The 15,375-nt window shown below is 34.2% G+C and overlaps 1 protein-coding gene across 2 annotated transcripts in view; it reads left to right on the top strand.

Moving 5' to 3' along the window:
- Positions 1 to 14,693, top strand: part of LOC103562460 (ovostatin homolog 2) — a 41,282-nt gene extending 26,589 nt beyond the window's left edge. Inside the window, exons 21-36 of one of the 2 annotated variants that reach the window (XR_011539972.1) lie at positions 524 to 642; positions 1,611 to 1,662; positions 2,460 to 2,543; positions 3,265 to 3,441; positions 4,190 to 4,271; positions 4,903 to 5,059; positions 7,163 to 7,237; positions 8,080 to 8,245; positions 9,045 to 9,256; positions 10,230 to 10,439; positions 10,876 to 11,000; positions 12,102 to 12,192; positions 12,400 to 12,617; positions 13,231 to 13,333; positions 14,043 to 14,118; positions 14,533 to 14,693. Coding sequence is in view for 1 of the 2 variants with exons in the window: in XM_008537500.2 (XP_008535722.2) it covers positions 524 to 642; positions 1,611 to 1,662; positions 2,460 to 2,543; positions 3,265 to 3,441; positions 4,190 to 4,271; positions 4,903 to 5,059; positions 7,163 to 7,237; positions 8,080 to 8,245; positions 9,045 to 9,256; positions 10,230 to 10,439; positions 10,876 to 11,000; positions 12,102 to 12,192; positions 12,549 to 12,617; positions 13,231 to 13,333; positions 14,043 to 14,092 (1,772 nt within the window). In the remaining variant the exon portion in view is untranslated. The remainder of the gene's footprint in view (positions 1 to 523; positions 643 to 1,610; positions 1,663 to 2,459; positions 2,544 to 3,264; positions 3,442 to 4,189; positions 4,272 to 4,902; positions 5,060 to 7,162; positions 7,238 to 8,079; positions 8,246 to 9,044; positions 9,257 to 10,229; positions 10,440 to 10,875; positions 11,001 to 12,101; positions 12,193 to 12,399; positions 12,618 to 13,230; positions 13,334 to 14,042; positions 14,119 to 14,532) is intronic. The other variant, XM_008537500.2, reaches the window with a different exon arrangement.
- The last annotated feature ends 682 nt before the right edge of the window (positions 14,694 to 15,375 follow it).

Here is a 15,375-nt window from a genome sequence, read left to right as displayed (position 1 = left end):
ATTTTACAAGTAAGGAAACTGGCAATAAGTTGTAACTATGTGACCTCTGATGTCACAGGGAATTAAAAACAACGGATTCATTTCTATCACTTGATTTAAATCTTGTGCCCTTTCTACTATGTCATATTTTACTATTTTTGTTTGTTTGATATTGGGGAAAGTTAGGAGCCCTGGTTATCTGATGTTATATCTTCATGTTGTCATATGAAATCTTTATAAACAATTGCTATCAAGGAATTGGCTCCGTTGGCTTGACAGAATATTATTTTTCCTCAAAATTTCTTCAGTTCTAATTAAGTAAATGAATCACTTATTTAATATAAGGAATCTTAAAACAGGTAAAGGAGAACATACCAAATTATCTCCAGGCAGGAGAAAGAGCAAGTTATTTTGGTCTGGGCATAAATATGATAACAGGATTTAGTTCATCCAATTCAAGATATGGTTCACAGACTCTTACCATTTCCCATTACAGAAGGGGCCAATGGTCAATTTAACTTATACTTGGGAATTTTTTTTACAGGGAAAGTCAACATCACTGTAGTTGCTGAGTCCAAACAAAGTAGTGCTTGCCCAGATGAAGCATCTGCGCAGCAAAATCCGAACTGGAAAGATACTGTGATCAAAAGTTTATTGGTAGAGGTATGTACATGCAAAATTATAGAGCTCTTCCAGATAAAAAATAGACAGTGGCTAATAAGTTAAATATTAAAATACATTCTCCTTGAAGAGACAGTTAATTGACCATAGTTACTTTTGACATATGTCTTTTTTTTTTTTTCGAGGAAGATTAGCCCTGAGCTAACATCCACCACAAATCCTCCTCTTTATGCTGAAGAGGATTGGCCCTGACTTAACATCTTTGCCCATCTTCCTCTACTTTATATGTGTGACGCCTGCCACAGCGTGACTTGATAAGTGGTGTGTGGGTCCATACCTGGATCTGAACTGTTGAACCCCGGGCCACCAAAGCAGAGAGCACAAAATTAATTGCTACGCTACTGGTCGGCCCCCAAGATGTCATTTTTAATGAATTAAAATAGCAATAAAACTCATCCTTTCTTTAACTAGTACTTGACCCAGGATAGAACAACTTGACACTTGAAACAGGCTTGATGAGTTTTTGTTTGCTACTGACTTATAATGTTTCCTGTACACCTATTCCTGTTCCCTTACCTTTTTCTGACTGAGTCTCAAACCCAAGAGACAAATCTACTTGTCCTACATGCCTGTATAGTTCCCATCACTATCAAAAAGAATCAATGCTTATCAGTGGAGCATTCTCACCTCACCTCTTGGCATGTTTCTACTCTGCAAAATGCTTTGTTTATCTACTAGAGATGTTAGACAGGATCCGAGGAGTTGAGAGTGTCGCTTGATGACATTAAAGTTATCTCTGTCAGAACTAAGGGAACATAGGGCCTAAAATGAGTATTAGTAACGTACAGTGACTTCCAAATGTAAAAAGAAGTGGACAATAAATGGATCTTGTCCCAGGGACAAACATGTGCCAGCCATGTCTATGTGAGCTGACGCTGGATTACTTTTCCTTCGTGGAAAGATAACCCAGACTCATTATTTTGTGCTTGTTTTTGTTTACTTTTTGACAGCCTGAAGGTATTGAAAAAGAAATGACTCAAAGTTTCCTTATCTGTACAAAAGGTAAGAAGATCTTTTAGGTGGTCAAATTAGTCATAAAGTAAGTTTATCCAAAGGATCAATTTATTCTATCTCCTTCTACACTAGTCCACTTGCCATACTGAGTGCCTCAGTGGTTTCATTCTAAACACCTAATGAAGGATTTTATTTCCTGCCCTATGTTCATTGTATAATTTTAGCAAACAAAAAGTATATTTATGAGATTTTCTTTTAGTTTACCTAAGACACCGATATGCCTCAGCCTATTTTTCGCATCTTGTATATTTTGGGCTCCTCTTGTCATATGATTGTGGCACAATATTGGACAGTGGGAAATATTATGCCCAAATAGCACACAATGTAACCCTTGCTTTTGTACACTTGGGATGAGAGTGCCCGTAGATAAATCACGGCCCCTCAATCACCTGCTTTATGGTCATTATGAGCATTGTTTTATCTGGTTGATGATAATTTGATTTTAATGTCTAATAGCAGTCTTCGAGATTTACTTTTTGTGTGTGCTGTTTTATATGTCAGTTAGTAGTTTCTTACATTTTTTTTCATACGTAAATAGTTTAGGCACTAAACTAATGGAGAATTGGAGCCATTCTCTAACACACAGATATATATACCATTTTCTGAATGTATTGTTATTCTGAACTGGATCAAAACTTCAATTGTGTCTCTGCTAACAAGCGACGTGTAAAGTAAAAATAAATAATGCAATATATTTCTTAATACGTTTGTCTCACAAATCTTGCTGCTATTGTTTATAAAAGGAAACCATTACATTATTTATTTTATTGTTTTTTTCTTTCCAGGTGCCAAAGCCTCCAAGCAGGTAGTTTTGGATTTGCCAGACAATGTGGTAGAAGAATCAGCAAGGGCCTTTTTCACTGTTGTGGGTAGGTTGGTCAAACTTGTGTTTCACACTGTCTTGAAAGTCTTGATTGAAGTAATCTCAAAAAAATCCTTAAAATAACAGGATGGAGAGATTTTCTTAAGCTATCAATTGGAGGGAATTGTTGAGGATTTTCTATGCTTATTTCCGTATGGGATCTGAGAGGATTAAAGTGTCATTTTCAAAGCTATGACCCTAGGAAACATTTGTTCTGGTAGATGATAACTGGTGTTTAGAATACAAAGGGGTTTATTGTAGCCCATTGATCTGAAATATTAAATTCCTCTTTGGAGAATCAGAATAAACTTTGCTTGTTAGAGATGCTGGAAATTTACTCAGTAATAGGAGAAATTTGTTTTACAATAAACTTATTTGTCTATCATTAAAATTAACGCTTTGGGGGAGAGGATGGATTACAGCTTATGGTTCATCGGGTCAGTTTCTCTAAAAGCAAACAGGCAAGCAAACAGACACACTTTCCTAACTTTCCCCTCCTTCTGGTCATGAGATTTTCAGAAATATTTTTCATACCAGAAACTCCTTTAACTTCACCCATTATCCATATCTCATCTTCAGAATTACTTCATGAGAATTTTTCCTTGTTTCCACCTTTTAAATTCGATTTAAAATATTTCCTACTTCCACTATGCCTCTTTTATCTATGGTTATTAATGTTGAGCTGCCAACTATAAGCCATAGTAACTTTCTGTTTTTTCCATTTTTAGGGGATATTCTAGGGCTTACAATGCAGAATCTAGAGAATCTTCTCCAAATGCCCTATGGATGTGGAGAGCAGAACATTGCCCTGGTGGCATCTGATACTTATGTCCTTGACTATCTGAAAGCTACTAAACAATTGACAGAGGAAGTTAAATCTAAGGCTTTCTTTTTCTTATCTAACGGTGAGAAGATTCAAATACTTTCTGCCTATAATAGGTGAAATCTGTTGTTACTAATACCAAGATGTCATAAAGCTGTTATTATCAGGTAGTCTCATGGGGAAAAAGTGGATCTGAACTGAGGTACTCTAGGTCCTAGCTATGTTTTTGGTTTTTCGTTTTTTGCCCTTCAGTATCCGTGTGGTCATTCAAGTTTCACAATTCAGAACTGTAACGTTTCAAATTATGAGCTCGGTTTTTCTTTTAATGCCTAATATTTTGCCAAGCTACCTTGTTTGTTGTTGTTATAGCTATAAATTTTGTTTATCAACTTCTGTATTTTTTTGCTCAATTGCGTTCCATCTCAATGAAGTGATTGGATTTATATGTAAAAAGGGGTGTATAAACCTTGTAAAATATGATATTAAAGAAAAGTCTGAGGGTATAATTTCTTTGGGTTTTATTTTCAGAAAGATAACACTGAAGTAAAATAACCTTAAAGAAAACGTATTAAACAATTAGTAAGTGCCAGTTATTGAACTAGGCATAGTCATATGCTGTATCTTATTTGTCTTTAAAAACCCATAAGGTAGGAGGGTTATTTTTGGTTTTTCACTATGGATAGAGAACCTGAGTTTCAGAAATTAAAATTTAAATGATAATCCTCATAATTTGTGTCTAACAGAAAAACTCAGGGCTTGCCACTATACCATTCTTTTTCTTCTAACTTTCTTAGATTAAAAAAATAATTTCCTACAATGTTGTGTTTTAGGTTATCAAAAGCAGTTGTCTTTCAAAAACTCTGATGGTTCATATAGTGTGTTTTGGCAGAGGAATCAGAAAGGAAGCTTATGGTGAGAGATGAAAATTTTATTTTAAATAATATAGCAATGATTTGAGGAGGTCTTGGGAAGGAGTGAGGGGAGTTGAGTTTGGTGGAAGGTTGGAAGCAAAGTGGATTTCAAAGCGAATTTACAGAGGCGAATGAGATAAAACTAAAATATTTGATTATTCCAATTCTAATGCAACAATATACCTAGAGTCTTATGGTAATTTGCTTAGGAGTCTTATTGTTTAATGACACCCTCCTGTACATCCACAAATTGTTAACTCCATGGAAAATGGCACATCTTGGTCTACACTTCTCAAGGTCCCACATAGATTCAGGAGAGTAAATCTAGAAGGCCCCAAAGTATCTAATTAGACTTATTCTGTCTCCACATATGGATAATTGATAAACTATATAGCAAAAACTTTGTGTATAAACATGCTGAAAATTACATACAGTTATTTTCACATACTGCTATTTAAAACATTTACTGACCCAAAGGGAAGAGCCACTATCAATAAAGACTCATTGCAGTCAACATTAGTCAAATTAGATGCAGCTGTTATCCAAAGGGAACAATGGTGATGAACCTGTTGAGTAGATGACATCATTTCTTTCTTATCTGACTTTTGTCTAACTGGTGATTTGCATTACAGGCTCAGTGCCCTTACTTTTAAGACATTAGAGAGAATGAAGAAATATGTTTTCATTGATGAACAAGTTCAAAAACAGACTTTGATCTGGCTTTCAAGCCAACAGAGAAGTAATGGGTGCTTTAAAAGTGATGGCAAACTTTTCAACAATGCCTGGGAGGTGAGAGACTAACAGAACTAGGCTTTCCTTGCCTCTTCTCATTGCCTACCTTCCCTATCTCTGGCTTATGTGGTACATGAATATTTTTCATGTGAATATTACCTCTTCTGAGTCTGCTGTAATGATAGGCCTGTGGTGTAGTGGTCAACAGGTAATTCCTGCTGTATGCATGTTAACCACAGCCTACATATAACTCCTCATGAATCTATTGTTTGCCTTGCTCTCTTTAGTCCTTCCGTAGAACCAGCATCCTTCAGTAGATAAACTAGAAACAGGAGAGAGAGGAGAGAAAGGGAATCTAGAGAGGAAGAATTAAGAAATTTGGATCCAGACAATATTTTAAGGGAGGGTGGGCTTCATTAAGTAATTGATTGCTATTTATGGATGGCCAGAAATTTCAGGGAGAGTATCTAGTAATTTATGTCATTTCAATGAAGCATTCTTCCAATACCCTTTCAAGTCAAGGCATGAAGGCAAGCTGGCCCTGGGTCAAAATACAATGAAATGAAGTATGTTCTTGATAGTACTCACTCCTTCCCTTTTCCTGTCCATATATAGGTAAATCACCTAGCATTCACCCTTCCTTTTAATTTCCTTTCTTTGCTGATAGATGTTCACCCCCAAACCACCCTCTGTATCTTTTATTTCCCTCATCTTTGTGCTTCCCACTGGAAACACAATCCCAGATCATGATATTTTAGCATGACTTGATAGCCCCTGAAATATTCTGGGCCGTTCCTCTGTATCGTTCTTAATCACTGCTCCTATTCTTGGATTTTGGAATATAAAGCTAGTCTATTTCAAAATATATATGAATAGCTGTACGGTATTTAATTTTCATGTAAATTGTTTTCAAATTGCTTTACTATTATGTAGCATGGATAAAATATCTTTAAATTATTCCAAAACTATTCTTCACAATGAGAGGACTGTAACGGAGAAGTGCTCTTGTTCCTATACAGAAAAAAGAGAATTTTTTATGTCCTCTTCTAAAACATCTTCTCCACATCTTTATTCTTATTGGAATCATTACTGATCACTGCTTTGGTTTGTCTGATCTTATCTAATCTTTTTCCTGTAATTAAACGTGTGTATGTGTGTGTGTGCGTTTTGAATTGATCTTATCTAATCTTTTTCCTGTAATTAAACGTGTGTATGTGTGTGTGTGCGTTTTGAATTGAGAGGGAGTAAGAAGCAAGGGAAAAACCAAAAACTTATACTGCAGAGGAATGATAATACAACTTGTTATAATTTAAATGTGCTCTGGATCCCCACATCTTATTTTAGTGTCCACCATCTACAGTTATTTGCACCTTAAAAACTGAGCTCCTTGGAAACACTCATTTTTCTGAAGAAGAGAGAGATTATCTTTTGCTTAAATAGATAAAATGAAAGGTTTATATTAGATCACTGGATCTCAGACCCACTATTTTCATCAGTATCACTAGAGCAGCCATTAAAATTAATTTCCTTCTATCTTATTCTTGACTATTTAAATCAGAATCTCTTATGTGAATACTAGTTTATTTAATGCTTAAGTTCCCCATGGAATTTTTAAACACAGCTTGCAAACCACAAAATTTATAAATGCTTTTCTAGTTTTACACTGTAAGAATCTATGAGACCCGACTATTGTTACTTCTTAGGATACTTTTCCAGGGATGTTCAAGAAGCTTCACAGAAACTTTCTATTCTACTCCATCAAAAATTCTTTGCTTGCTTTTCAAATTATTACTAAATAGAGTAAAATAGGGTCATATGAATTGCTTAGAATTCATGCTTAATGCCAGGCCACATAAATATGATTATATATGTCGTTAAGTATACTTGAGATTAGTTGTACATTTTATTTCATTACTACATTGGATCTTGATGCTTGAGATTAGTTGTACATTTTATTTCATTACTGCATTGGATCTTGATGGATTCTTGCTCAGATAGCATGGTTATTAACCACTTAACTTAAAAATTACACGTTTTTAGATGTTTTATGAATAATGACATTTGTTCCAGTGTTTCTTTCATATCTAGTTTCACTTCAGAAGCATAGCTATTCTTCTGTGCTCTACTACCCTAAATGACTCATTGTTCCTTTGTGTTTAGGGTGGAGATGAAGAGGACATTTTACTCACCGCATACATTGTTGGAGCATTCCTTGAAGCTGGGCTCAATTTCACTGTATGGATTCTCATCAGCTTTTAGTTTCAGTCAACTGAATGCACATTAAATGGACTATGGATTCAGAGTGATTTGAAATTCTTAGACTGAATGAAGCATCAAGAGAATATTTCATTCATGACCACTCTTTAAATCTAGGCTACTCAAACTTTTTTGATTCATAGAAACCTTTGATGAACACTATTGAGTTTTTCCATAGGGAGAATATACATACATACACATACACAAGTTTTTCATACCATTTCAAGTATTTACATATCTCCTGAAGTTCAGCCATGAATTTCAGATTGAGATCTAAGTATAATTATAATGTAGTATTCTGTTTGTCTAACCAAGTCAGTGTGTAAACATTTTCAACTTGTGTGATTCATTTCAGCTACCTCCCAATCCAGTGTTCAGATTAACTGATTGCAAAATCTATTCCTGAACTAAGATACTAGGAATTTTCAGAGTCATTAATATATCTCAAAAATCTGCTTTAGAAATATAGGTCTCTATTTTAGGCATCAGAGTAAAATCGTAGACCTAAAAATAAATTTGTATGCTTTGCCACATGGAAGAAATTTATATTAGTAGCTAAAAATATGACTGATCAGATATAGAGACTGCCATTTTCATACTACTTAAATTTTATTTCTCAAATACTAAACATTCATTAGAAATTAATTTTGACAATATTTATAAAGTATGATGCATATGTATGTATATGAACAGGTTTGCATGTAAAATGTACTTCAAGGATATATTATATGCATTGTAAAGAATGATCAGTTTAAATATTCAAAAAGCTTATAAAGTATTCAGATATTATTTTAAAATATATTATTCTTCTTCATAACTAGTTTCCTGCTTTACGAAATGGGCTCTTTTGCCTAGAGGAAGCATTGGAAAATGGTGTCACTAATGGCTATAATCATGCAATTCTAGCTTATGCTTTTGCATTAGCTGGAAAAGAGGAGCAGGTGGAATCCTTACTGCAGATCCTGGATCAATCTTCTACAAAAATAAGTAAGTATTATTATTCCCTTTTGCTAATGGAGATGACCTTGAGAATAAAGTGATGAAACTTCCTTAGCAATCATGTAGGAACCCCATCTTCACTAGCATATTTCTGTTTCTATTAAGGAACTTCTGAGTGGCTCTTTATCTCTAAAGAGCACTGTATATTTTCTATTTCCCTTTTTTCCCTGCTAGTTTCTTCTCAAACAAGTGAAGTAAAGGAAATCAAGCAAGTTGGCCATGCCATAGATTATAAAAACTATGTGTGAAACTTAATCACATACCACTTTTGACCTTAGGAAGTTGTTATTTGAAGTGGTTTTAATTTGCTAGGGCTGCCATAACAAAATACCATGGACTGGGTGGTTTAAACAATAGAGATTTATTTTTCTATGGTTCTGGAGGCTAGAATTCCAAGATCAAGGTATTGGCTGGGGTGGTTTCTTCTGAGGCCCCTCTCCTTGATTTTCAGATGGCCATCTTTCCCCTCTGTCTTCACATAGGTTTTTCCTTTGTGCGTGCATCCTTAGTGTCCCTTTCATGTGTCCAAATTTGCTCTTCTTATAAGGACACCAGTTGTATTGGATTAAAGTCCACCCTAATGACGTCATTTTAACTTATCACCTTTTTAAAGGTCCATCTCCAAATGTAGTCACATTCTGAGGTTCTGGGGAGTAGGGCTTGAATATATGAATTTTAAGGGACACAATTCAGCCCATAACAGAGGTCAAGAGTGGAATTTGCATTATTATTATGGCCACTCACCTCTCTTTGTAGAAATTGTGTGAAAATTCTTCCTTTTTCTCAGATGATGTGATATATTGGGAAAGAGCAAAGAAACCCAAGACAGAAGCATCCCCATCCTTTATTCCCCGAGCACCTTCTGCTGAGACTGAGAAGACTTGCTATGTGCTGTTGGCTGTCATTTCCCGGAAAACTCCTGTCCTCACCTATGCTAGCAAGATTGTGCAGTGGCTTGCCCAACAGATGAATTCCCATGGAGGCTTCTCTTCCACCCAGGTGATTGGTGTGGGTCTGACATTAATAACAATATGTTTAATGCAAAAGATGCCATTCTACAATGATCTAGATAACAGAGATAATCATAGAAAATACCTTCTGAGGTGAAGACTATTTGTCATTATAAATCTTATTTTATTTAGTCAACAATTATTTATTGGGCAGTTGGCACTCTACTAGAAATTCTCTATACACAAATGAATAAAATAAGGTCCCTTTTCAAGGAATTTATGCCTGATTTATATCTCCATTTACACAGTAACAATAAAATGTAAGTCTAGAAGAGATTGTTGTCATAAGCCCCAGTGTCTTGACGGTAAGTTAGATATCTGATGATGGCATGGTCAAACTATGTATCGACCAAGAAGAAATATTTCTGTCTATTTTTGTGGTCTACACACTGGGAAAAGCAAATGAAATGAATGAATAACACAAGAAATGGATATGAAAAACAATGATTCATGTCTTTTCTTAACAGGAAAAAAACTTTAAATGCAAAGATATGCAGTTTTATTCCCACAAGGAAAATAGTCACTTCCCTCTTTACTTTCCTTTTTTTTGTCTTAGTCTCTGAGTAAAACCATATGTCAGTGAATCTCCCAACATCCTTTCCTGATTCTGACTTCCCTTCTTTGAAGATAGTTGGGCATAAGCATTAGCCAAGGCAGTGGACTTATACAACAGCTTAATTTTTTAGAAAATATTTGGCATTATTTTCAACAACAGAGATTGTACTTTATAAAATTCTTTAGAAAACTAAAATCCAATGAAGATTTGTTGGAGAAAATTAATTTAAATGGCAACAACTAGCACAAACAAATATATTTTCCCATTGTTTAGGATATTGCTTCTTGGTATTCTATTGATCTGTCTTAGGAATATTTCTATGGATTGATTTAAAGTTCATGGTCAAATGATGATAGATGCTGCATCATAACTGAACTTGGATTGTTGCTTGTGCTGTTCTGTGCAGGACACTGCTGTCTGTCTTCTTGCCATAACCCGCTACGTGGTGCTAACCTTCTCTAAGGATCAAAACACTGTCACCATTAGCAGTGAGGAATCCAATGAGATTTTCCAGGTTAACGGTGACAACCGCTTACTGGTCCAACGTTCAGAACTAACAAAAGCACGTGGACAATACACAGTAGATGTGGAAGGACAGGGTTGTACATTTATCCAGGTAATAGAAATCTACCTGAGACGGAGACGAATGATTGCCAGTAAAAGAGTCAGACTGTTCAGTTATAGATGAAGTGGTATTTTACCATTTTGCATATTCCCAATATCATGTCTACTCTTTCATTGATATTTTCCAATTGATAGCTGAAAATGAAAGTTATTTTATGAAGAGATACTTACCTTTAAGTTTAACTGGGTAACTGAGAAGTTTCTTACGGAATTTCACCGTCAGAAAGCATTCTGATATTTTCATTGAATTACATTGTTAAAGATTCTCGCGTATTCTGAAAACTAAACAATTACATTTAACCTTATTCTTTGATGGTAAAGACGTAAAATAAGTGCATTAATAATGAAAATAGAGAAACAAGAAGTCCTTCAGTTTTGACTACAGGATAAATGAATAGATTTTTTTTATAATTTGCTATACTTTCTAGGCTACCCTAAGGTATAATGTGCTACTACCTAAAGAGGCATCTGGATTTTTCCTTTCCTTGGAAATGGTAAAGAAAAACTCTTCAGATATGTTCCAGAGTAATTTTGACCTGACGGTAACCCTCAGGTAAGTGTCCCATCTTGATATCAAATCCCAGGTTAGAGAGAAGGTAAGATATCAAAAAAGAATTATTTTAAACATTAGCAAAGTAACAAAATATTAAGGATGGTAACCATGATGAGTTCATATGTTGTGGTGATATTTCTGTAGTATAGTCACTTTATAGTTCTCTGTGTCCATACCACAATTAGTACATTTTAAACTAAATCACAGCTAGAATTGTGCAAGTATAATTTGTACTGTATGCATGTGTAATCGGAAGGCTTCTGCCACACTGATATTCCAGCAATGCTTTCATTTTTTTTTCATGGAAAAACTGTCAGTTTTGGACAATGCAATTGCTATTTTTCCTCCTAAAGATAAAGACAGGTAGGTCTATAGGAGAAAAACCTACAAATGTTTATTTTATAACTGTAAAGACCAAATTTTAGATTTTTGCTTTTCAGAGTAGAAAAACAAAATAATTCTCTTGAATTAAAATATAATTTATAGATGTCAAAGAGTATTTTAGCCTTGGTTGATATGTGGAGAAACGCTGAACACAATTAACTTAGGGATTTTTCTTAGGATTTCCAAAGGAAAATCTCTTGAACACTAGAGCTAAGATAAGAACTAAATACATTGTGTAACTCTTAACTTCATGTCCCAGCAATCCTATACAGAGTCAGGGACATAACCTAGAAGATCTCTTGGGGACATATCTACTCTATGATTCTGCCAACATCTTGCTTTCTAAACAAAGATCTCCTTTAAGAGTTGTGCACATCTGAGGCTGACATATGTATATGTAATATAAATTTATAAGCTTCATTTATAAGTTCTGACTTTGAGGGCACAGGTAATCTTAAAATCAAGGTTTAGGGAGATTCTAGGTCCAGATAATTTATTCTTTACTCCAACTTATGTTGCTTTGTATTATCTCATACATTATCACTCTAGTTATCCCTATTCTTAGATGTCTTAGAATTAACTTTCTTCAGGTGTTTCCTCTTCAGCTTTTTCCTTTCCTCTGGACTCATAGCCAGCTATACACCCTCCACACTTGCCATAAGATAAGTCATTTTTCTAAACTGATGTCTAAACTAGTGTTTTGTTTTTAAATTTCAGATATACTGGAATTCGCAATAACTCAAATATGGTCCTTGTTGATGTAAAAATGCTCTCAGGATTTACTCCAGTCATGGCATCCATTGAGGAGGTAAATAAGAGAAGCCTAATCTTTCAGCACAGAAAGCGCAATAGGATATAGAGGAAATAATTTGTTAGCAAAATCAAGCCATAGAATCCTTTAATTTATTCACAGTTCACATCTTTATTTGTTGTAACACTGGAGGGATGGTGTTCTTAATTTATAGCAATTATTAGTCATTATTTCCCATAGTTCATAATCTATTTCTTTGTTTAGTTTCTACTTGTGTTTATGAAAACATAATGGTACAAGGGAACATTCTATAAAAGAGATTACTGACCATTGGTTCAATAAAATGCATGAAGCATTCAATACTGGAATTCTTTAATATCTGTCCCCCATCCTTCCTGCCAATTTATTCCAAGCTTGAAAACAATGGCCAAGTGATGAAGACAGAAGTCAAGAATGACCATGTTCTGTTCTACTTGGAAAATGTAAGCTGAGAAATTATTTTCTTCCATGACTTTCTTTCTCTCTTCTGAGGATAATTGGATGCTTCTATTTCAAATTTAACAGGGTTTGTAAAAAAAATATGGAGCGTTAAAGATGATCAGTGTTCTTCTGTCCCACTGATAATCTATTTTCCCCGTTACATCTGACGTTATTACATATGTGCCTTAGCTACCTTACTAGATGATTCTCAAGTTTAGAAGCATCATTTCTCTGTTTGTTTTTTTTTTCTCACAGCATCTAACATAGTCTGGTCACAGAAGAGATGTATAATTCTTTTATAGTTTGACTTGAACTCCAACGAAGGCTGGCACGAGTTTGAGAGTCATCCTTTCTATGTGTATATGATTACCATTCACATAAATGCCTACATTACTCTAATGCTTTCGATTAGATTCCTTGCACCTTAATATAAACAATGAGACTTAAAATTTTATACAATTTAATGTTACCTAACTCACTATTTTGTCGTTATGTAAGATAGTGATACACTCATTCTATTTAACTGGGTGAAGCGTGAACTTCTGGAGATAATTAGCACAGTGATTTTCTTTTTTCAGACCTGCTATGATATATTTATGATTTGTGTCTTTATAGGTTTTTGGTACAGCAAACAGTTTCACCTTCTCTGTTGAACAAAGCAATCTTGTGTCGAACATTCAGCCAGCCCTAGCTTTAGTCTACGATTATTATGAAAAAGGTAGGCAAGCAACAACCATGCTCTAAAGCTGCTGAACATGCTATTATATCTAAGACTCCCTGAGCTACTAAATTTTCCAAAATTATCTTCAGTCTTCAAAGACTGAACAATGACTTGTTTTATTTTATATATTGATTTTTTTACTCTATGATATATCTTCTGATTGGGCCATTTTCCAGTTATCAGAGTTTTCCAACAATTAGAATCCTTTGTCTATAATGTGAAAGAGCTTCCTTTTAACTTGAAATACAAACCATGCTAAGCTTCAGATTATTTTGTTGTTGTTGTTAATGCCAAGACTTACCATTTTATGCTACCTCTATGGACTTTGATTTGAGATGGGGATTGGGCAATATTCTGAAATGTTATAGGAAAATCTTGATAGATTAGGTTCCAAAACAATTACTAAGACTTAAAGACCATAAAAAATTTCCCTTGAAGGTTAGTGCTATTATTTTCCTGTTGAATGTCATACAAAGTTTGTCAAGAAGTATTTGAATTCTGATTCTGTCATTTACTAATTGAATGTATGTCATCAAGGGCCTTAAACTTTAATAGGTTGTTTCTGGATTTAGAAAATGGAGAAGTGATTGACTCTCTTGCAAAAATATTAGAAAGATTTGACCTCTGCATCTATATTGTCTGACTTAATCTTGCTATAGAAAGTTGGAGATTTTTAATAAGGATGAATTTTTATTTTATTTTCTAGATGAATATGCCTTCGTTTCTTACAATATCAACAGTGTTTCCGTTTCCTAGTGAGACAAAACAAAGCACAGGAAAAGGTAAGGAAATTACACACATTGAAAACATTGAAACCATTGAAAACACAGCTGGTAAGAAAATGAAAACCTAAAGAAGATAAAACAATAGATGAAGCAAAGAGAAGTCTCTGGTACTTCACAAGGTTTGACTAGCTATGTACACTAAATGTCTATTCTGAGAGTCATTAAGATGAAGAATTTACAGCTTATATGTAGCTTTTATAAATGTCTCATTTTAAAAACCTCATCTTTGTTTCGTAAGTTGTTAGGTCATTAAATATCTGTGTACATATATTTATACACATTCATGCATGTTATTTGTTTATGTGTGTAAATGTATGTTTATATGTATACATTTATTATCTATATGTATACATTTATTTATATGTACTTACACACATTTATTTATTGTTTAAACTATATTTTTAATCCCAGGTGGAATGCTATTTACTTTGAACAAACTCATTCTTCTGTATCAAACCTGGAAGAAAACCATGAATCACTTCACATCCTGAATAGTCTTCAATCTACTGTGACTTCTTATCAGATTTTATTTCTTTATTATCCCATTAAAAATTGTGATTTTTGCATCTGGATCTATGACTTTCTTTTCTTTCAGTATATCATTCATAATTTTCATCCTAGGAAACTCAGGGATTTCTTTAATTGGAACTCTAATCATTTGCTTTGTTGCTTTCAATTCTGAATTCAAGTTTTTAGATAGTATGGTGAACACAATATGAAATCCTCCAACATCCAGAGAAAGAAAAAGAGAAAGGCAGAGTCGGTGGGAGCAAGAGAAAGAGACAAAGTTGAAGAGGACTTTGATATGACCTCAAGGAAATAAAAGAAACACACAAAACGCAAAACACACAGACTCTTCTCAGTGAAAGGTCATCAAAGAATAAGGGGGAAAAGTAATTAGAAAGTCACAAATGAACTGATGGATTTATTGAGTTCACGTACATGATAGAGAAGGTAACCAAGGATATTTTATGTTTTTAAAAATTGTTTTCTTGTTCTGAGCTTATCAGTTACTACTGAAAAGCAATACTCAATGTCTATCCTTTGCTTAACTTAACAATACTATTATGGCAATGAATTAATATTCAAAAGATGAAGACAGGAAGAAACTGGAGAAAATAGGGATGGAAATGAAAACAATTTCTCTGCTGACTTTAATACAGGCTTCTGACTGCTGAGATACTGCTACAGACAATAAAAAGCTATTGATAAATTCTCCAACTGTGGAGTTAAAAATTTGGAAACAATGTCTTA

The sequence above is a fragment of the Equus przewalskii genome, chromosome 5, assembly GCF_037783145.1.
Source record: "Equus przewalskii isolate Varuska chromosome 5, EquPr2, whole genome shotgun sequence".
NCBI classification, from domain to species: Eukaryota; Metazoa; Chordata; class Mammalia; order Perissodactyla; family Equidae; genus Equus; species Equus przewalskii.
This window is presented reverse-complemented; position numbering and strand designations above follow the sequence as displayed.